Source organism: Hoplias malabaricus, chromosome X2 (assembly GCF_029633855.1).
Source record: "Hoplias malabaricus isolate fHopMal1 chromosome X2, fHopMal1.hap1, whole genome shotgun sequence".
NCBI lineage: Eukaryota > Metazoa > Chordata > Actinopteri > Characiformes > Erythrinidae > Hoplias > Hoplias malabaricus.
The window spans coordinates 18,079,454-18,101,373 of NC_089819.1; the positions used below are offsets into that span (position 1 = coordinate 18,079,454).

Consider the following 21,920-nt stretch of genomic DNA (forward strand, 5'->3'; position numbering starts at 1 on the left):
TTGAATAAACACTTGGAATCGATTCATGGATTCAGAATTTGAGTCGACCTGGAGTCCACCCAGCGGTAATCGGTAATATTTGGATAAACAATTCACACAAATTCGTCTAAATACATATTGTTTAGTAAAATTCACTTTTACAAAAGCTTAGATGAAACATATTAAGTGTGCATATAGACTATTTTTACACAAACCCTTAAATTAATATTAAAATGTTTTACAATTTTGCCCTAAATGGGAAATGTTTTGAGTGGGACAGATCCAAATTTCAATTTTCACACACTGTATAAAGGAGAAATTACTCTTATTTCCATGATCTTTGAAGGTTCCCTGCAAGATTCAAGTTTTTTGGGTTCAATGCGCATGCGTGAACAGCTGTTTTCATAACATCAGCGGAGACAAACAAGGGGATTTCCAAAAAGCAAGGCTTCTATCGTAATTTTTAGTCCAAGGTCAAGCTTAACCAACAGAAGGACTGGTAAGAGACAGTCCTAATGGACGACCAAGGGCTTTATTTATCCGGCTAATTTTAAAATCTTGATTTGTGCAACAATACTGAAGCGTCTCAAACCGCACTGCTTCCTACGTAGTGCACTACGTAGGTCATTGAAGAATGTTTCCTGGACAGGAGCAGCTAATAATACCCCGAATAAAACAGACATTTGGGTTTTGGCAAGTATACACAAATCCATATTGGACATATAGCGCACAGTTTGTGTGAATAAGTCTATTGTGATTTGCACACTAAATAGGGAGCTGATGCTTATTTGAGAACTGACCTCTCATTGGAGATTCTACCTTCCTCTGTGGAGTGTATATTGGGGCTGTGCAGCGGCTGGATTTCTTTCAGTTCGAGAATACACTTGCAGTCTCTTTAAACACAAGATTGGGCTGCATTCTCCTTTGTTTTAAAGGGGAAAATATTTCTCTGCATATCTGCAGCTGAAGACATTCAAATTCCACAAGTAAGTTACTACAGACTCCAGTGTCGTTAGTGTGCGGGGAAAGCAAGAATATCCATGATAAACGACATTTAAACAGAATGTTATATGAACAGATACGCGGCTATGATAACTTAATAATTAAATGTTTTAACTGTAAACACACAAAAATGTCAGTTTAATGTTGCGCTTAAGTAGCTTGCTAAATATCTTTCCTGTTACTGTGGTGACTGCATGAAAAATATGATAAACAATATAACGTCATATCATCCTTCACCAAACATAATGTTGAAACGTTAAAAGTTATATATAACACAAGTATCTTGCATTTTTGCTTGTATTTCCTTCTGTCATGCAGTCCGTGGAGGGGTTTTTGGTTTGTAAATAGAAACAGTGTTTTGTGCACTTGTACATTTCCGGATAGATGGATGTCAGGTTTCTTTAGAGGGCGCTTTTCTCTGCATCACGTATTAGTCCATGGGATATGGGTATATAAAATAAGAAAAAAAAAATCTGAATTTGATATTGAATAAGATTACAGTGCTATATAGAGGCCATTTATTTTCTAACTAAAATTCCTAAAGTATAAGTTATAAGCAAAATATTTAACAAATAATAAAGTAAAATAATATATAATTTGTATATTTATGCATATTTTTAAAATTTGTGCATTCATTTATTAAATAATTATTTCTGTACTACTTAATATTTTTATTCATTTCTGTATAAATGTATTTTTTAATGTATTTATCTGTATTCATATTTTTAACTTTTACATTTATTTTTTATTTTTTATTTTTCTAAGTATTTTTTTGTTGTTTATTTTTTTTTAGTTTTTATGTATTCATTTTATTATTTATTCATTTATTTCTATTGCTTTTTGCATTCATTTATTTCCTGATTCTTTTTTTTCCCTTGCTCTTTTATGATAATAAGGGGCTGTCTATCAATGATGTCACAGAGTCTAAACATCCTTATTGGTTGATCAATGCCAGATGCTGTAGATCAGGGGTGTCAAACCAAATCCACAGAGGGCCGTGTGGGTGCAGGTGCTCTTTCCAACCACGCAAAAGCCCCACACTACTGAAAGTCAAGATCTACTGATTATATCCAATGATTAAAAACAGGTGGAATGAGGTGTGGCTTCTGCGTGGTTGGAAAGAAAACCTGCACCCACACGGCCCTCCGTGGATTTGGTTTGACACCCCTGCTGTAGATCAACTGTACAGGTCTTGCTCCATCATAGTAATGGCAGCCTTGATATACCCATAGCACAACTCAACAGAACACAGACACTGACTGTGTGCAGGAGAGACAGCTGAAACTTCCCAGAAATTGAGCTGCGGGGAGACAAATCTCTGCTCCAGAGATGTAACTGCGGGAGACACTGCTCTCCCCATGTGGACCTTTTGCTCCCAGAAATGGGGCAGCGGGAGACACAGCTCCTTTGATGCAGCACCTCTGCTGTGTTGAAATTTATAATGGAAAGTAGTAAATAATACAGAAATAAATATGACTAATAAGTACACAACAATAAAAATATGCATAAATAAATACATTATAAATTGTATATAAATATAATATTTTTTACATTCCTCATTAGTTTTTCTTTCTTTAATTCCACGTTTATTTATGTATTTCTTTTTTTTGGGAGGTTTGGTCCTCCATAAATCATTACCCTGAGTTGGGAAATAACCGTAGACTGGTTTTCCTAACTGTTAACATTAATCTGTACCATTTCCAGGACTGACTGTGTGGATCTTGCTTAAAAATGAAGATTGCAGTTCTTGGAGCCACAGGACAAACTGGTCAGCAGCTGGTCAGCCAAGCTCTGCAGCATGGCCACATCGTCACAGCCATCGTCAGGAATCCTGGAAAACTGACTATAACCCATGACAACCTCAAGGTATTTCAGGAAATTGTAAAGAATGTGTTCAGCTACGCAGTGTAATTTAAGAAAAGTCGCATTATTACAAGCAATATGTTTAATATTAATGTACACTCTTAAATTAAATTATGGTTTGTAGCGGTTTAAAATTAACTAATAAATTGTTAAATAATTTAGATGTAGTGCATATAATTACAGACCAATATGCAACTTTCAATGAATTGTTGAATGGATTCAGTACCAGAGACATTGAAAAATTGCTTTGGAAACACTTTAATCCACCACTAAGTGACAAGGAATGCATGAAATTAAATATAGCATTCATTTGTTGTTACTATACACCATCAGATGATGTATTTTCTCATCTCTACATAGTGAATTTGCCGACTGATGCTCATGCATATAAAAAAAAAAAAATATATATATATATATATATATAAACCTAGTGGAAAAGGAAATAATTGAATGTTAAAAACCAAGACATTTAAGAGACATGAGTATTTTTTCTACATGATGCCTTAAGAAAGCAAAATACTTCTGTGGATTCACTCAGAAAAACTTTTATGGTCCTTTATTTTTGTTTCTGCTTTTTTTTCATTTAAGTAAAAAAAATAATCCAGATAAAAGTCCATTAAACTCAGCTAGAGTTTTTTCTTCTCAACACGTGTCCTGTCCCATGACAGGTGGTTGAGGGAAGTATTTTCTCAGAAGAAAGCTTGAAACCACATTTTAAAGACCAGGATGCTGTGATGTCGTGCCTTGGGTTTCCACCGGCTCCCTTGGTTGGAGTGACTGGTTATACTGAGTCCATGACAGCAACACTCAACGCTATGAGAGAGGTCAGAGTGAATCGAATTGTCACCATGACATCGTGGTACACTGAACGTAAGTGTCTTAGCTTTAGGCAATTGAAGCTGTTCTCATAGAGCTTAAAAGAGATGGAGACTTAAATAACTTGTGACTTGTGAAATGTATATTTTGTCATTGAATATCACATGCTGTCTTTTATATCTTTTAATTGTCTTGTGATATTTATTTTTACAGCTAATTCAGGAGCCAACTGTTCATTCTTTATCCGTTACATGCTGCTGCCAATGATCCGAAGTGTTCTGACCAATATGTATGCCATGGAGCAACTCTTGAAAGAAACCGATGACATCGAATGGACTGTAGTAAGGCCACCTGGACTTCAGAATACACCCGTAACAGGTGTGTTAAAGAAGAGTAACTTAAGGATTGTTTGTTTAAAATCACTGTGGTAAAGTATTTCAAGAATCTTCCAATTTATTCTTATAATAATAATAATTATTATTATTTTTTATTTTTTGCAGAGAAGGAGTATTTGACTCATGAAGGTTACTATGTCCCTGACGAGAATGATGTCCCTGTAGGACAAGCTGTGTCGAGAGCAGATGTGGCTCGCTTCATGCTCTCTGTGCTCAGCAGCAACTCCTGGATAAAGAAGGCAGTGGCTATTATTACTAAATGATGCTTCTGCCATTGACATAATGCACACAAGAATTCAAATTTATAAAAACACTAAAACAGATTTATTGCCTTCACCACATGTTGCCTATTTTCTTTTATTCTTTAATGTTTATTATGGCATCTATAACTACAAGGCAACTTTGAGGTTTTATATTAAAAGCAACATTCATGATTTTAAATAAAAACACTTCTTATATAATTCTGAGGATATTTCCTCATTATTTGCTAGCTCTCCAGTCTATCTCTGTGCTCGAAACTGGTGTAATGTGTTTGAGTCTTCAGAATCTGTACATGGGTAAAAAACCCAACAGATTTGTCTCTAGATGTCTCTTTAATGACCACATGCCAAATATATTTAAATCACTGCTTTATAAATATATATATAACCCTAAACAACTTTAGGGTGAACTACAGTTTAAAAAAAAGCTCTTTGTAGAGTGCTGTTGTTACTGAACAGATATAAGCAATAGATTTTCACCTGTTTATTAGTTTCAAAACAGCAGATTGTCAATCGGGTTTCACTGTGATAATCATTAAATATTTAGATGTTTGTAATAAATATATTTTTGAATTACTGCCTGCTGTATTCTTTAAATCAGTCAAACCTGATTTTCATAAACAGTTGGGACACCCATTCTGTAAATACGCTCTGCTAAAGAAAATGTAAGGCGTAACCATTAATAAGCATTCTTGAAACTTCAAATCCTTGTCTCAGTGTTAAACACCAGTGTAGATAAACTAGTTGTGATATATGTTTAAATCTGGCACTGAGGTTTGATGAAGAAGGTTTTATTGTTAACATTTTTCCCCATTGTACTCATCGCTAACCCCGAAAAAACCATTTGCTTTCATGCAAATGTGCAGATGCCACTATTTATTTAAAAAGAAAACAAAAACCCAATTTTTGCTTTTCAAATGCCAGATTAAAACATTAAACTGATGCTGTCATCTGATACATTATTTTAAAATAGCCATAAAATGTTATTTCAGCCTGTTTTGATGGTTTCAGTTGAACTTAGCATTCATTCATTCATTCATTCATTATCTGTAACCCTTATCCAGTTCAGTGTCACGGTGGGTCCAGAGCCTGGAATCATTGGGCGCAAGGCAGAAATACACCCTGGAGGGGGCGCCAGTCCTTCACAGGGCAACACAGACACACACACACACACACTCACACCTACGGACACTTTTGAGTCGCCAATCCACCTACCAACGTGTGTTTTTGGACCGTGGGAGGAAACCGGAGCACCTGGAGGAAACCCACGCGGACATGGGGAGAACACACCAACTCCTCGCAGACAGTCACCCGGAGCGGGAATCGAACCCACAACCTCCATGTTAATTTTTGTGGCAGTTGCTTGACTTTCTCTATGAAACAGCTGCAGTTGTTCTCTGTGTTTTGCCTCTGCATGGCTGTATGAATGGTATATGAGATATAAATTGTTTTAACAGCAGAAGCTTTTTAGCCTCCCACTTTCAACCCTCACTGCTTGCTAGACACTCAAGACAGAGTCACACATTTTTACAAACAAAGCCTAGTTCATCTGGGTTACAGGGGGAAAAGTATTTGATTATATTATTATAAAACATATCTGGGTTGATTTCATTCTCCCAACAGACAGAATTTTACAAGCTGTGCAATTGAAACATGCTACAAACATGACTGGTATTGTTTGAGGAAATCTAAATGTATAGATTCACATTTTTACAAAAAAAAAAAAAACATTGCCTTGATATATATATTTTTTACAGAGTCAAATAGTGGCTCTTTAAAATAATCACATCTAGTCATTTTTACCATCAACCTAATCTCCATTTGTGTGCATCACTAATGAATTCTGATTTTTCCACAGTGAAGTTTTGGAAATGTGTTTCAGAAATGACAAAAAACAAAACAAAAACAGAACATTCTTGTTGCAAATTCAACACAATTATAACAGAAGACAATGGCCAGGTGCTTCAGTACTGAACCATACCGCAGAGGTAGAAGAAAGAGATTAGGTTGGAAAATGTTAAAAAGAATTGCTTAATTAAATAGTAATAATTACTATGAATGAGAGTGGAGATATCTCACTCTTCTTCTTTTTACATTCGTATACTCCCCTTTACATCTAAACATGATCTACATTGACTGGCTGCAGCTGAGAAAAACAAGCTAACAGTGTGTATTTACCTTTTGAATGCATTCCTTTTTCAGTTCCTAGCCTTGTTAAAATGAACTAACTGTTTTATCATCAGGCATTCATCTACATCAGAGAGTAGTTTATGGAAACATGGTAGTGTTGGGGGTAGGGGTGGTGGTGATATTGAGCCATGGTGGAAGCTCATTCAATTGAAACATGCCAATGCCCCAAGTGTGGAGAGCGAAGTTGATGCAGAGGATCCCCAGCAAATTCAGCACACAACCAGGTTTTGCCTGGAACAACAGATACTTATTAGTTTTATACAAGTGATAGACCTTAAAAGAAAAACATGGTTGAGGGTGATTTATATGACATATGCCAATATACATAATATCTATAAATATTAACCTATAATACAAATTATATTCTTTAAATCTACAATGTAGACAGTGTATAATTTATTACAGAAAAAATAGAAGTTATTAATATGATGTGATTTCAATCTTTTGAATGCTAGAAAAACTAAACAAACACTAACTCTTCTTTCTATAAATCCAGCTTTGTTTGATTACAAAGCTGAATATGGTTCCCTTAACTCACATTTGGATCTAGTTTTAGCTCAGAACAGCAGTACTCAGGGTGCCTTACCCTGATAATTATTAAGTAAATTCATTCATTCATTCCTTGTCTTTACCTACTTGTCCAGTTCAGGGTCACAAATTTCTCACAAAATCAGAGAGAGAAGAGAGTCCTCACCATGTCTATGATCTTGAGGTTAGCATAGGAGTATGTAAGGGCATTAGGGGCTGTGCCCACTGGGAGCATGAAGGCCAGGGAGGAGGAGATGGTGGATGGTAGCATGATGTACAGAGGGTGCAGCTTTACAGCACTGGCCTTGAGTAATGCAACATGAGTGGAACATATCAAAAATATTAAAGATGCAACAATCTATATCCTTCTTTAATTTTATGCATAGTTTTCTTTAGCTTATTTCAACCTCGTTTTATTCTTTATCCTTCAGATATTGCTTTATGATCTGGGGAGTGATTGGTAAGTTCTGATTGTAATTTATCTAATGCTAACATACTACTACATTAACCATTTAAATATGTCCATAACATGGGCTTTTAATTATTCTTAGTTTCTAATTCTATTCTGTATTGTTCTCACCATAGAGGCCAGTACTGGCAGAACAACAGTGCCAATTACTGCATTGTTACAAATTTCAGTCAACATAGCCACCACAATGCAGATTACAAAAGAGAGGGCGACATGGGGGACATTCTTCAGAGGCTCCAAGGTTTGTCCTATCCAGATAGAGAGTTTGGAAACCTAGATACAATCACATAGCCAGACACAAAAGGACATCTGTCAGTGTAAGTGTTTTTTGACTTTGATGACTCAGCTCTATCTGTATGAAATGATGATGATGAAACCTTTGTCATTGTACATTTTACTTATACAACGAAATTGGGTTACAGCCCCCCCCCCTCCCCTTGCTGCAATTAAGAGAAAAAAGGTGTTAAAACAAGAAGGAATTAAGAGAACATTATTTAAGGAAGCAGTAAACAGATTTAAGAGCATAACATAAGTGACTGTAAGTGAAAGGAGTCAAATACATATTCACTTTTAATGTGTGTGTGTGGGGGGGGAAATAATAAATAGCTAAACATACAGGACCATCAAAGAAATATTTGAATGAAAAAAATATATATATTGCATGGTAAAATGGTTCCACTGAGTGCCTGTTTAATAGCAAAAAGTATAAAGAAATTGTTTTATTTTTGTTTATTTAAAGAACCATTTATTTAAAATGTATTTCATTTCAGTTTCTAATGCCTTTACCAAAGAAGTCTTGGAGAACCATTTTAAATAAATTGTGTAGTGGCCAGGGAGAAAAAAAGACTCAAACATCAGAAAAGAACCAATGTCTGTATCCCACTGCCACTCTTACTATAGACTGGCATTTTAAAAAATGGCTACGATTGTGGAGAAATGCTGTGCTCTGGTTTGTTTACGTTCAGAAAGTCAACGCTTGTTGCTTGTACGTGGTTGAAGTTCAGCTTTTCTGTAAGAATTTTTTCACAGTTTGAATTACCACAGAGACTCCTGTGTTACACGAGTTGTTTAGTTTTGTAGCACCTTCTGTCTATTAGCTTACTTTCTCCCACATTTAGAGTCGGATTCATTTATAGTAAAAACATGTCAGAATTACCAACCTATGGGGCAGGAATAGAGCAATATCCTCATCTCAGTTCATACTTCTCAACATTGGGGGCTGTTCATTGTCTAAAAACCTCTAATATGCTGTTTTACTGCTATGAGCGGAGAGAGAGCCTAGCGTGTCAGAATGATACAGTATGTGTTTTTTACCCTTTTAGAGACACTGTAAATAGATTAAAATTGAACTCCGCCTTTAAATGCAATAAACACAGCCTAGGGTTTTTAAAGATCTTTAAAAAAGGTCTATATGGCATCATAAAAGAGTCTTCTTATCTTGATGTAAGACCACATTCCTATGCGTAACTGCAGTTATTCTTATATCACTGGTATAACGTCTACCCTGTGAAAGGTGGATGACTATACTGATGTCTATACTGCTGGATTGCTCACAGTATTGTCTAGTGGACAATTGTGTATAAAAAGTATAAACTACACACATTCTCGTGATTTTGAAGCTGGTGGTCAACACTGTGATCATTCATATGTCCAGTTTGTTAGTATGTTTATACCTCAGTCCCTTTGGCAAGTGCAAATGATCCTCCAAGCAGCAGCACAATGTTCCAGGGCATCTTACTCTGCACCAGGTTCCACTGAATCAGAGCTGGAGGAGCCTTCCATTTCCTCCTGCCTGCCAGTGAATGAGCAAAAACTTATTAACCTGCTATATATATATAAAAGCCAGTTAAGTATATCCAGAAGTATCAGAAGTATCCAGACACCTCTGCACACATTGGATGCAAAATGAAAACTGAAAAAAAAAATTGCCATTTCTTTTTCAAAGGTGTGCGCAAATATCATGACAAAATAAATGATAAATGATAAAAAAAAAAACTGATTTTAAAAAAGCTTTTGTCATTTTCAAAAATATTCTGGTATATTAATGGTCAAATATTAAATGAAAAGAATAATTGGGAAAAGAAAACTTGGCTTTACTTATTTTTCATGAACTGCATAGTAAGTGTCAAGATTAAAATGAAAATGCAATATGTGTTTAGCTTTTCATTTTCAAAAGCAGTATGCAACAGATAGTGAAGCTATATAAAGTGGGGATTGAGTTTTCCCCAATTAGCTTTTTCAATTAATATTTGACCAGTTTTGAAAATGAAATGACAAAAAGGTTTTTTAAACTTTTTGTCAGTGATGACACATACTTGAGTGCAAATATAATTATTATATTAAATATTTTTGTCTGGATATCGGCACACAAGTTTTATAAATTAAATTGCAAAAACATATTTGAATTTTAATTCTATTATTTTTTACTTCAGTTTTAATTTTGGCAAACAATTTAACTCTCATAATTATGTAATTCCTATAGAAATGGATTGTCAACTGAATAGGACCCCCTGGAGCAGGCAGACGTCTAAACTCACATGGCACAATACCTAATGTCAGGTGTATTGTAATGTATGAATCCCCTCAACATAGAACTTTTTTCTCTCAATGACAGAGCACTTTCAAAACCTTTAAGATGAGATGTAGTGGTCTTTGTGATCCAGGTGATCAGATGGGTACAAACGTAAGGACAAACATGTTGCACCCCAAACTTTTTGTAAACTTATGCACATGTGATTTTGCCTAAGAGTTGCTTTTGATTGCTTTTTTTTTATAATTGATTTGCAAATTTTTGGATATTTGCATTAATAACTATGACATGTGATTACACTGGCAACCAATAAGACAAATTTTACAAAATGGCCAAGAATCTATGTATTTTCCTTCATGCAGAATTTCTTAGTCTTACTTGTTTTTTTTTAATTGTGGTTGCAGGAATTTAAATTGTTTATTTCTTTCAAAAATAGTTTTAATGCATATAAATGTATTTAAATGTTTATTCACTAAATTCCATTGCAGACCAGTGCTAGTTATATTAAGGAACAACATATATATGAAAAGGAAAAGCGGGGAAATGAATAAAACTTAATAAAAAATTATTCATTCATTATCTGTAACCACTTATCTAATTCAGGGTCGCGGTGGGTCCAGAGCCTACCTGGAATCATTGGGCGCAAGGCAGGAATACACCCTGGAGGGGGCGTCAGTCCTTCACAGGGCAACACACACACACCTACGGACACTTTTGAGTCACCAATCGACCTGCAACGTGTGTTTTTGGACTGTTGGAGGAAACCGGAGCACCCGGAGGAAACCCACGCGGACACGGGGAGAACACACCAACTCCTCACAGACAGTCACCTGGAGCGGGAATCGAACCCACAACCTCCAGGTCCCTGGAGCTGTGTGACTGTGACACTACCTGCTGCGCCACCGTGCCGCACTCAATAAAAAATTAACGAATGTTAAAATGTGGTAAATTTTGTGAGTTAATGAATACCAATATTGAAAACAGATAGGTGTGACATGAAACATACCACTTATATTTAAAGAACCAAATTTGTAACATGAGAAGTGCATTCTGGAGGGGATGATGAAGAACAGTACGCCGATAACAACGGAGACTGTGGAGTCTGTCACAAACCTGAAATACAAAGTAAAAACTTGTGACTAATCTCAAGATCTAAGCTTATTGCAGCTATAAAGATAATGTTTGATATGAAAATGTAGGATGGAAGGAATATAGTTGATTTTTAAAACTACAATATAATAAATGTTTATGTGTTACTACTATGTTTTATGTAGAGAGCTGATGTTCAGTTAACACTTGCTGCTTGAAATACAAGTTACTTATTATATCTTGATATATATCTTGTTATAATAATAGTATAGTTTTTTTTATCCAATAATAGCCTTTAAAGATTAGATTGAATTATTAGACTTGCCAACAAATGAAGAGTTTATGATGTGTTATTCAACGGTACTGGCTGATTTGAAGTATGTGTGTATATGTACTTATGTATGTGTGTAGACTTACTTTCTGTCCTTGTTAAAGAGCAGTGAGCCCCAGCCAGTGGAGAATCCAGGCTCACGTGTAAACCACAGTAACACAAGCAAAATAAAGAGCACTAACACACACCACTCAGGAAAACTCATTCTGCCTAGCTTCCTGTACTCTATCTTCATTGCCTTGTACACCAGCCTCTCACTGGTGCTGGCCTTCCTGCAGCCAAATGTCTGCTTCACACTGTAGAGCAAGGAGAGAAAAACATCATCCAGTTTATTTCACTCAGCGGTTACCAATTCCACCACCTCTGTTGAAATATAACTCTACAGTAAAATACACTTTCTTATGACTTACTTGAAGCCCAAGTACATGAACTGCATAAACAGCCAAGAGAGAAAAAGCATCAGCACCATGTGGGGGAAGGAAAACAGAAACCAGCTGGTATAGTTGATCACACCTCCATTTTCAGGAAATAATCTGCATTGGAACACATAGGACATTATGGAATGTACATATGTTTCTTCAATTCTTACAGCAGATAAATTCATTTTTGTTCTGATAAAACTGTCAGATTCATGTGAAGAAAGTAATGCAATGATGTAAATAAATAAATACACAAACAAATATATATATATATATATTGTTTTGGATCCACATAAATGACTGTGATCCAGCTGTGGATCTATGAAGATACTGCGATCCAGCAAAACAAGGCTTTCCAAGTCTTGTTTATAGTTCTGGGTAAAGATATTATAATAGTTGATTAAGTCTTTCTTACTTGTCAATCTGGCCTTTGAGAATGAGGTTGGGGAAGGAGCCAGTCAAAGTGGCTGTTCCCCCAATGCTGGCAGCATAGCAGACACACAGACTCATTCCTTTTCTGAGATTCACATATTTTTGCTCTTGTTTCAGCTGCTCTGCTTCAGTATGGCAGAGTTCCTCTGGGTTTGGCTCCTCCTCCACAGCGGAAAAAACTGCTGAATTTACCAGATTCTCCATTAAACAAGTAAAAAATTGATTTGATTTACACTGATTAAAACTATTTAAATCACAAACTCAATTTAAGTTTGAATAAACTGTCACTCTTTTAATGCATTTAAAGGTGGAATAAGTAATTTTACTATTTCAAAATTGCAAACAATATTTATGAATATATTTATTAGTTTTACATTATTTCTAACTCACATCAGTTGAAGAATCAAATTTCTTTGAAGTCCCTGAAGTTACCAAGTTATACTCCAAGGAGTATCTTCCCCACATGTGTCCAGCCATGTTCATGATATATTTAGTTGCTGATACCTGTTTGTTTCATAATGTGAAGAAGAATCTCTGTGGAAATGACTGATTGCTCATTTAACTCACTGGAGACTTATGAAGGTTGACTGAACATGAACTGATATTATGGTGCATTGTTTCCCTCCGTTCTCTCACCTGTTCTCGTTTCCTCAGTGCTGTGTTTGGTCTGAGTGAGGTGTAAATCCTGACTGACTCTGCTCATCTGCTTTTCTTCAGCTTCAGCCTCAGCCTCACTCTTTCTGAGGTGCTCCAGAATTGAGTGGACGATGGGCAGCATCATTGCTGTGGACCCAACAGAACTGACCCACATAGAAAGGAAGGCTGAAACGATCATAAACCCCATCATCAACCTGAGAAAAAGAATAAAAGGAGGAAAGTGCTTTTATAGATATATTTTCAAAACAATATTGAAGGCTTCTCTTCTTTAACTTTTTTTTGCTTTCAATTTTTACTTTTTTTGTACCAAATTAGTATAGTAATACAATCTTTTTCATGCTCTTTTTTAAACTCAACAGTATTCAGTGTCTCACAGAGCTGGCCTCGCCCCCACCAGCAGGAGAATACCCAGAGCAAGGCGTTTGTGGAGGTTCCAATGTTCAAAAGCTATTGCCACTATCAGTCCACCAGCTCCCATGATGCTAGCTTCACCCATATAGTTTTGACAAACCTGCAGAAGAAACACACACACACACACACACACATATAATACTTTATTTGGATTTAACATATAAAATACAATATCATATAAAACCCAAATAATGGTTCAGAGTCATTGCACAGTTCATAATTAAATTCACAGTATGCATTTCTCATGGAGACAGATGACAGCGTCTTCTGCAGATAAACTGACTCCCTATAACTGCATAAACAGAACAATACTTCACTATGTGCTTGGCCTTCTTCTTTCCCAGTCCTACAATCCGTAGGCCATGCACACACAGCCTGTGAACGTGCCCTAAACTTCCAAACACCAAGGCAACTACTTTACAGGAGAAGAATCTCCATCAGTGGCTGATATTTTAGGACTTTAGAGGTGTAACACAACTCCATATATCCATCGTAAGAGCATCCAACTTCCACAATCATCACACTCCTCCTCCCTTCATTAATCAGAACAATGTCAGGAGAATTCGGACAGTTACTAAAAGCGACCTGTGACCTCTCCTGGTTCAAAGATAAAAACCACTCTACCTTAACCCTTTCATTCACATGAATTACCGTTTTTGAACGACACATAGATACAAACTCCTTACTTAATAAATGTACAATTCGGTCATGTCTAAGAATATAAAGTCCTTTAAGAGCTGGACAACCGTCCATGATGTGTGCTACAGATTCAGCCTCTTGATTATCGTGCAATAAACAATAATGTTTATGCTGTAACGAATACCAAAGAGACAGATTATACTTTGTTGGTAACACTTGGAGGCGAGCTTTAACTACAAAGCTAAAGAACTGTTGATCAAGTTCAGAGCTTCCCAACACAACATGAGACACTAACTGGTCCACAAAGGGCAAACATGCTAATTTGCCTTGTAAACGCAGCTCCATCCAGCGCCGTCGCAACCGAGACTGAAAGACATTCAAAATCTCAGTTCTACAGTGATCCATATTCAATTTCTTAAATATCCCATTGTCTTCAATCTCTGCCTCCACACAGACATTTGAATCTTGTATCAGTTCATCACTAACCTTTACTAACTGACCTCTACTATCCCTCCAACTCAGCTGTATATGAGCCCTGTTACAGAGATCATTTAAATCAGGCCAGTCTGATCGTACTCCAAATCCACTCACATTCACATCCAACTTCCCATTCAGCTTCTTCCTAAATCCCCAAAAATTATCTTCTCCTTCTCCTGCAGTTGAGATCTTACGCTTTGTAAAATCTAAAATAAGTGAAGCTCGAGCCAGCTGCTGAGCTGCTAAATCGTCATTATTCAACATCTGCAGCAAATGACAAATCCTAGTTGCTACATAGATCCACTCAATATTTGGGACCCCTAGTCCACCTTCCCTTCTGTTATGAAACAAAACACATCTTGTTGAATGAGAATTTAAACCTATCCACTTCCTCACCACATACACTGTTTTATTATTCCTCTCATCCAAAGTACATTTTGGTATGTGAATGTTAGCAAACAAGTGCTGCACATTAGCCAGTGCAACTTCATGAACAGCTTGCAGTTTCATAACTACAGGTAAAGGTGAGGAACTTATTAAGTCCAACCTGGAGGTGAAGCTTTTTACAATGTCCTTTATTTGCTTCTCCCATTCTCCAGCGACATTAAACTGGTGTCCCATGCCTTCCATACACTCTAATCATCTCTCCATCAATAGTAAATGCAGGTGGTTTATCACTTTTAGCTCTATACCATCTATTCACCCCGCTGCGTCTTTCATAGAACACAGCGCACTTTGAACTCTTCATCTCTAAGTGAGACCACTGCAGAAACTTGTCCGTACACAGGAGCATGTTTCTGATGACACTCTCCTCCCTCGATGCCAACAGCACATCATCTGCAAAACCTTGGACTGGGATCGGAGATCTTACATCCAAAGGAGCACATTGACAAAGCCACTTGATCCAATGATTTATGGCGATGATAAAATTAACTGCACTCCAAGGACATCCAGTCTTTATCCCTATGTTAAGTCTGATTGGCTCAGTGATTTGATTTCCACAGATCACTTGCAGAAATGAGCTGTTGTATACATCTCTAATTATGTCCACGTATACTCTCAGTACATTAACTTCTTCCAGCAGTCTTATCATTATTTCATGGGGTAGTGTGCCAAAAGCATCTCTAAAGTCCAAAAACACAGCATAAAATTTAGCAGATTCATGTTTAAAATCATCAATTCCAGTTTTCAAACTGAAGACATGCTCATTCATGCCCTGTCGATTTATATGGGCTTTTTGATTTGGGGATAATAATCCTGTTTCCATCAGCCATGGTAATATACGGTTGATACCTTTCATAAAAATCTTATAAATAGTAGGAAGCAGAGAGACATCCCTCCATGTAGTCGGGTCATCGGGCACATTGTCCTTTTTCGGAATCCTGTGGATAAAAGCACCCTTCCAAGAGTCCGGTACTTTCTTATTAATCAGACAAACATTAAATATTTGTTTCACTATTCCACAAATTCGCTGTTTATTAACTTTTATAATTTCATATGTGACACCATCTGATCCACTAGCTTTATTCTTTGGAAGGCCCTTAATCACACTTTCAATTTCTTCTAATGAAAATAGGGTAGTATCAGGCTCCTCACTTGGAAGATTTAGATCTAACAGTTCCTTCCACGGAGGACTTCCATAGTTCTCACAGTCCTGATATTTATAAACATGATTCACATCGCTGGCACTGGGCACTGTTTCTGGGTATGTGCTGTTATTAAGAACAATGTTTATAGCCTTCGATCTCCTAATCATCCACATGTAGGCCAGCTCATCTTTGCCTATCTTCCTCAGTTCTCTTTGTCGTCTCCCTGCCGTTACGTTCTTAAAAGCTATCTGCCGCCATAACACACACACACACACACACACACTCTATTCAGTTTCTCAGCCACAAAAAAATGCCAAAAAGTCAAGTATATCCACCCTGGCATGTTTAGAGGAGACCTCCTTAACTTCTAATAGTTAATGCAAAGACATTTAATCCAATAGAATTTCTATTGGTCTAATATTTCTGAAAGTTTAACATGACACAAATGACATCTTGTGTTTGTATGATGCATGAAAGTTTTGGACAGCAAAAATATACTGAATAAATAAACTAGAGTTCAGTAGATTTTTAAGGCTTTTAGCAAAATCAGTAGTTTTGTGTAGAACCTTGAACATTCAAGAGCCATCTGAACAATTTTTAAAGGTCCCATATATATATCAGGCTTTCACTCTGCAAAGAAATTGTCTTATGCTGTGGAGCGTACCTGTTCCGACTTCATAATGCCCATTATGGGAAAGAGAACCACAGGGAGCAGAGAGGTGACCGCCAGCGGGACACACTCTGTACACCAGTACAGTGCCATGAGGAGGACCACAAAGCCACATTTAGCTTCCTGCAAGTCAAAATGTTTTACAAAGAGGATATTAACTGATATGCACAGGGTTTTTATCACCACTTTTGTTTTAACTCACACAATAATCAGTGGTGTGAACAAAACAGAATGAAATTGAACACTTAAAAGGAAAAAGGGACTATATAAAAAAGTGGTAAGTATGATACACATGCTTTGATTGGCAGGCTGCCATTGTAAATAAGAACTACTGTCGATCTCATGTTCCTTCCTCATGACTCTCATGACTTTCCTCTTCTCATCCTCCTGAACAAGACCCAGAGATAGGCACTCTCATCCTATCTGGTTTGAGAATGCTGTTTTTTTTTATCTCGGAGGCAACCATGGCTTCAAACTTGGAGGTGCTGATCTGCATACTGACTGCTTCCCAACTTGACAGCAAACTTCTCAATTGCTTGCTGAAGGCTTCCATAAAAAGAAATCAGGAGTGCAACATCATCCACAAAAGACAGAGATGACATTTCCTGAACCCCCAACGGAAGCCTTTGTGTCCCAGGCTATGCCTGCATCTCACTCTCGATTACAAATGCATAAGGACTGAACAATTTGCTTGAGTGACCCTGGCACCCTATACTCATTGAAAATCCCTACAGAATAACTCAGGAAACACACTGATATGCCTTTTTAAATATCAGCAAAACAGATGAAGGGTGGAGTAGCAAACTAACATGACCCTCAATTCTCTGCCAAAAGATGAAGAGTTGATCAGCTTTTCCACAGCCAGGACCAAACCTGCACGGTTCTTTCTGAATCCACAAATCCATGAATCCTTCGTGGTTCAACTATCAGACCAATTCTCTTTTTCAGTGTCTTGGCAAAGACCTTTTCCAAGGAGGCTGAGAAGTGTAATGCCTTGATATCTGGCACAGAATCCACTGGTGTAAAAATGAAAACTGCTAAAACCCGTAAAATGACATGTTTAATGCCACTTCAGCTGTGGATGATGAGAGAGGAGACAGCACTGTTCCTTCACCAACACGCACCCTGTCTGATTCTTCTCTTCATGATGTACCATACATTTTCAGTAGAAGATAGATGTGGACTAGTTATGCCCACACACACACACACACACACACACACACACACACAAACTGTGTTCACAAAGCCATGCTGTTGTAACTTCAGCAGAATGAAGCCTGAAATAGACATATTGTTACTGTCAAAAGATATCAACTTAAGAGAGCAATATAGGCCTCTACATCACATATATAAAAAAAGACAAATAACAGATTCAAGTTTTTATACCACTTTACAACATGTCCCAACTTTTCTGGAAACAGGTTTTTTTTACTGTTTAAAAGTACACATATTCAAATGCTTGAGTACATTTTACTAGTCATTAGAAAGATGTTCCTAGACCAATCCTAACCTTAAGGTTCCATTTTATAATATTTACACGGTGAAACATTATAGCGTGGCATGTAAGTCTAATAGTCTGGTTTTACTATAAGTTACTCAAGATATGTAAATGTGAAGAAAATAACTATCTCACTATTCACTTTTGTTTTAATAATGGTAAATGAAGAGCAAAAAATAAAATGTATATTTACATGAATGGAATGCTTTCTTTGTTGTTGTACATGGTGAATCACAATACAGTGTGTGCAGAATTATTAGGCTAATGAGTATTTTGATCACATCATCCTTTTTATACATGTTGTCCTACTCCAAGCTGTATAGGCTTGAAAGCCAACTACCAATTAAGTAAATCAGGTGATTTGCATCTCTGTAATGAGAAGGGTCATGGTCTAATGACATCAACACCCTATATGAGGTGTGCGTAATTATTAGGCAACTTCCTTTCCTTTGGCAAAATGGGTCAGAAGAGAGATTTGATGGACTCTGAAAAGTCAAAAATTGTGAGATTTTGCAGAGGGATGCAGCAGTCTTGAAATTGCCAAACTTTTGAAGCGGGATCACCGAACAATCAAGTGTTTCATGTCAAATAGCCAACACGGTCGCAAGAAATGTGTTTGAAAAAAAGGCAATATATAACTGACCATAAATAGAGGAAAATCAAGCATGAAGCTGCCAAGATGCCATTTGCCATCAGTTTTGCCATATTTCAGAACTGCAACGTTACTGGAGTATCAAGAAGCACAAGGTGTGCGGTACTCAGGGACATGGCCAAGGTACGGAAGGCAAAAAAACAACCACCTTTGAACAAGAAACATAAGATAAAATGTCAAGACTGGGTCAAGAAATATCTTAAGACTCATTTCATCAGTCCATAATACCTTAGAAAAATCAGAGTGACTCTTGATGGGCCAGATGGATGGGCGAGAGGCTGGATCAGTAAAGGGCAGAGAGCTCCACTCCAACTCAGACGCCAGCAAGGTGGAGGTGGGGTACTGGTATGGGCTGGTATCATCAAAGATGGACTTTTGGGACCTTTTCGAGTTGAGGATGGAGTGAAGCTCAACTCCCAGACCTACTGCCAGTTTCTGGAAGACATCTTCAAGCAGTGGTACAGGAAGAAGTCACTATCGTTCAAGAAAGACATGATTTTCATGCAGGACAATGCTCCATCACATGCATCCAAATACTCCACAGTGTGACTGGCCAGTAAAGGTTATAAAAAATAATGACATGGCCCCCTTGTTCACCTGATCTGAACGCCATAGAGAACCTGTGGTCCCTCATAAAATGTGAGACCTACAGGGAGGAAAAACAGTACACCTCTCTGAACAGTGTCTGGGTGGCTGTGGTGGCTGCTGCACGCAATGTTGATCGTAAACAGATCAAGCAACTGATTTGTTTTTGGTTTTGTTTTTGAATGTCAGAAATGTTTATTTCTAAATTTTGTGTTGTTATATTGGTTTACCTGGTGAAAATATACAAGTGAGATGGGTATACATTTGTTTTTATTAAGTTGCCTAATAATTCTGCACAGTAATAGTTACCTGCACAAACAGATATCCTCCTAAGATAGCCAAATCTAAAAAAAACCCACCTCAACTTCCAAAAATTTATTATTTATTTATTTATTATTAAGCTTTGATATTTATGAGTCTCCGTGACCCTGAAATGGAGAAGCGGAGAAGAAAATGATGATGATGATGATTTATGAGTCTTTTGGGTTGATTGAGAACAAAGTTGTTCAATAATAAAAAGAATCCTCTCAAATACAACTTGCCTAATAATTCTGCACACTGTATTACATATCTTAACCTAAGCACTGTGAAATTGTTGTATTGTGACATTTCACCTATAGAATTTTAATAGCTTAGTTTTATAGCACCGCTGCCTTTTTTCTTGCATTATGTGAAACAAAGGAAGTCTGCCGACAAATAGACACATACCACAGAGCAGAGCATGTGATAGTTCGACCTAAACAGCTGTGATAAGAGGGTGAATAAATATAGAAGGTCACTCAAACTGGTTTCTGAAAAAAAATCTGATGGTCTGATAAGACGTTCAGGCAGTGTAATTTTCCAGGCGACACTAGAGATGTTCCAGATTACATGGTGTAATATAGAAATGCCTTTTTTTTTTACTTGTTTTGGTCGAACAGATTTACAGAAATTTGAATACTATGATGATTATTATGGTTATATTGTTTGAGGGCCGCACACACAGTGGATAAATTACCTCAGGAATTCTTGAATTAGAGTAAAGTGAAAGTAGCATCTTTCATTCTGGAAAATGATTCAGACGGCCTGGAAAACCCAACAGACAAACTGAGACTTTTTTACTTTATTTATTGTAATTAGTCATCACTTACAAAGGGGAAACACTGTTCTCTCTCATTTGTTTATATTCAGAAGCTTTGTGTAATTAACTGATTGAGTTACCACAGAAACTCATTTGTAACTCAAGTTTGGTAGCATTTTGCAATCTCTCAAATTTAGAGACATTTCCACCTTAAGTAATCCAAAAATGAAAAAAAAAAAAAGTGAGAATCTATTACCCATCTATGGCCCAGGAATAGAGCAATATCCTTATCTTGGTTCATGCATTTCAATGTGTGGAGTTCTCTCCACTGACTAAAAAAGTTGAGATGCTTTGCTCTGCCATGAGCAGAGAGAAAGCCTAGCATACTGGACCAAGAGAGGTTTTTTTGCTGTTTACAGACTCCGGAGCTTTGTAAACACATTAGACATGTTTTTCATGGTCAAACCAGTTTATTGTGATCACAAAGCCCCAGTGTCTGTAAGTAGGTTAAAAAAAAAACTCCCTGCTCCTGTCAGAGAACAGAATCTGGAGTTTTTAGACAACAAAAAGAACTCCAAACATTGAAAAGCACAACCTGAGATTAGTATATTGCTCTACTCCTACTCTACAGGTGGATAATATTGACTTATTTTTGTTGTTTCAAATTACTTAGGGTGGGTATGTCTCAAATTTCAGGCAACAGCTAAAACTAAACAATTCAAGTTACAAATGATTTTCTGTGGCAATTCAAACAGTAAATAACATTTTTTTTCCTTCAAACACACTGTTCCACCATATGGAGCTACTGAATGGTAACAAACCAGAGAGAACAGCCTATTCCTACAATCATAGAAATCCCCTTATATAAAGGACAATGCAGTTGTTAACTGGCTTAGAGAAATTGGGTTTTAACTTTGTGCATCAAGCATACTGAGGCTCTAGAGATACCTATTCACTACCCACACATACACTTACCGAGGTGCTGACAACCAATGGCAGAGGCAGGAGCAGCAAAGGAGTGAGAAAAGCCACAAGAAAGTTTCTGTAATTCCACAGCTGTCTCCCAAAGCTCCCCATAATCCACCTGCAGTTTGGGGTACAAGCACAAGTGAAGACGAAGAGGGAAACCTTTTAATTAAAGCATATACTTTATAATGCTGCTGAAAAGCTGTGATTTCAGATAAAGATAACACAGGGGTTTATAAATCCTACATACAGAATTAAACATTAACTTCTGTTGTTTATGAGGCTACAGATAAGTAAAGAACCATACCTTCAGAAATGTGTTGACAATGCTGTATTTAGACCAGCTTTACATACATCAATCTGAATGTGTTTAGATGGAGAGGCTTGTGAAGGACAGTGTGGTGAATGGCTAA

The 21,920-nt window shown here is 36.9% G+C and overlaps 2 protein-coding genes across 5 annotated transcripts; one reads left to right on the forward strand and one right to left on the reverse strand.

The window, feature by feature from the left end:
- Window positions 1-21: 21 nt before the first annotated feature.
- LOC136677173 (flavin reductase (NADPH)-like) lies at window positions 22-4,863 on the forward strand. Of its 4 annotated transcripts, none has more exons than XM_066654614.1 (5): window positions 22-72; window positions 2,686-2,847; window positions 3,513-3,714; window positions 3,874-4,038; window positions 4,161-4,863. In XM_066654614.1, exons 2-5 carry the CDS (start codon window positions 2,713-2,715, stop codon window positions 4,316-4,318), a joined length of 660 nt encoding a protein of 219 aa, XP_066510711.1. In that variant the 5' UTR covers window positions 22-72; window positions 2,686-2,712; the 3' UTR covers window positions 4,319-4,863. The 4 variants fall into 4 exon arrangements, with proteins under 4 accessions (XP_066510711.1, XP_066510710.1, XP_066510712.1 ...); XM_066654613.1 differs by lacking the exon at window positions 22-72 and adding an exon at window positions 367-478; XM_066654615.1 differs by lacking the exon at window positions 22-72 and adding an exon at window positions 514-672.
- Window positions 4,864-6,583: 1,720 nt separating this feature from the next.
- On the reverse strand, window positions 6,584-21,618 carry LOC136677353 (solute carrier family 13 member 2-like). Its single transcript, XM_066654881.1, has 12 exons — window positions 21,517-21,618; window positions 16,741-16,869; window positions 13,335-13,471; window positions 12,940-13,154; window positions 12,287-12,482; window positions 11,863-11,985; window positions 11,539-11,748; window positions 11,039-11,145; window positions 9,176-9,294; window positions 7,614-7,775; window positions 7,200-7,337; window positions 6,584-6,736 (listed from the first exon to the last, which is right to left on the reverse strand). Exons 1-12 carry the CDS (start codon window positions 21,616-21,618, stop codon window positions 6,584-6,586), a joined length of 1,791 nt encoding a protein of 596 aa, XP_066510978.1.
- Between the last annotated feature and the right edge of the window lie 302 nt (window positions 21,619-21,920).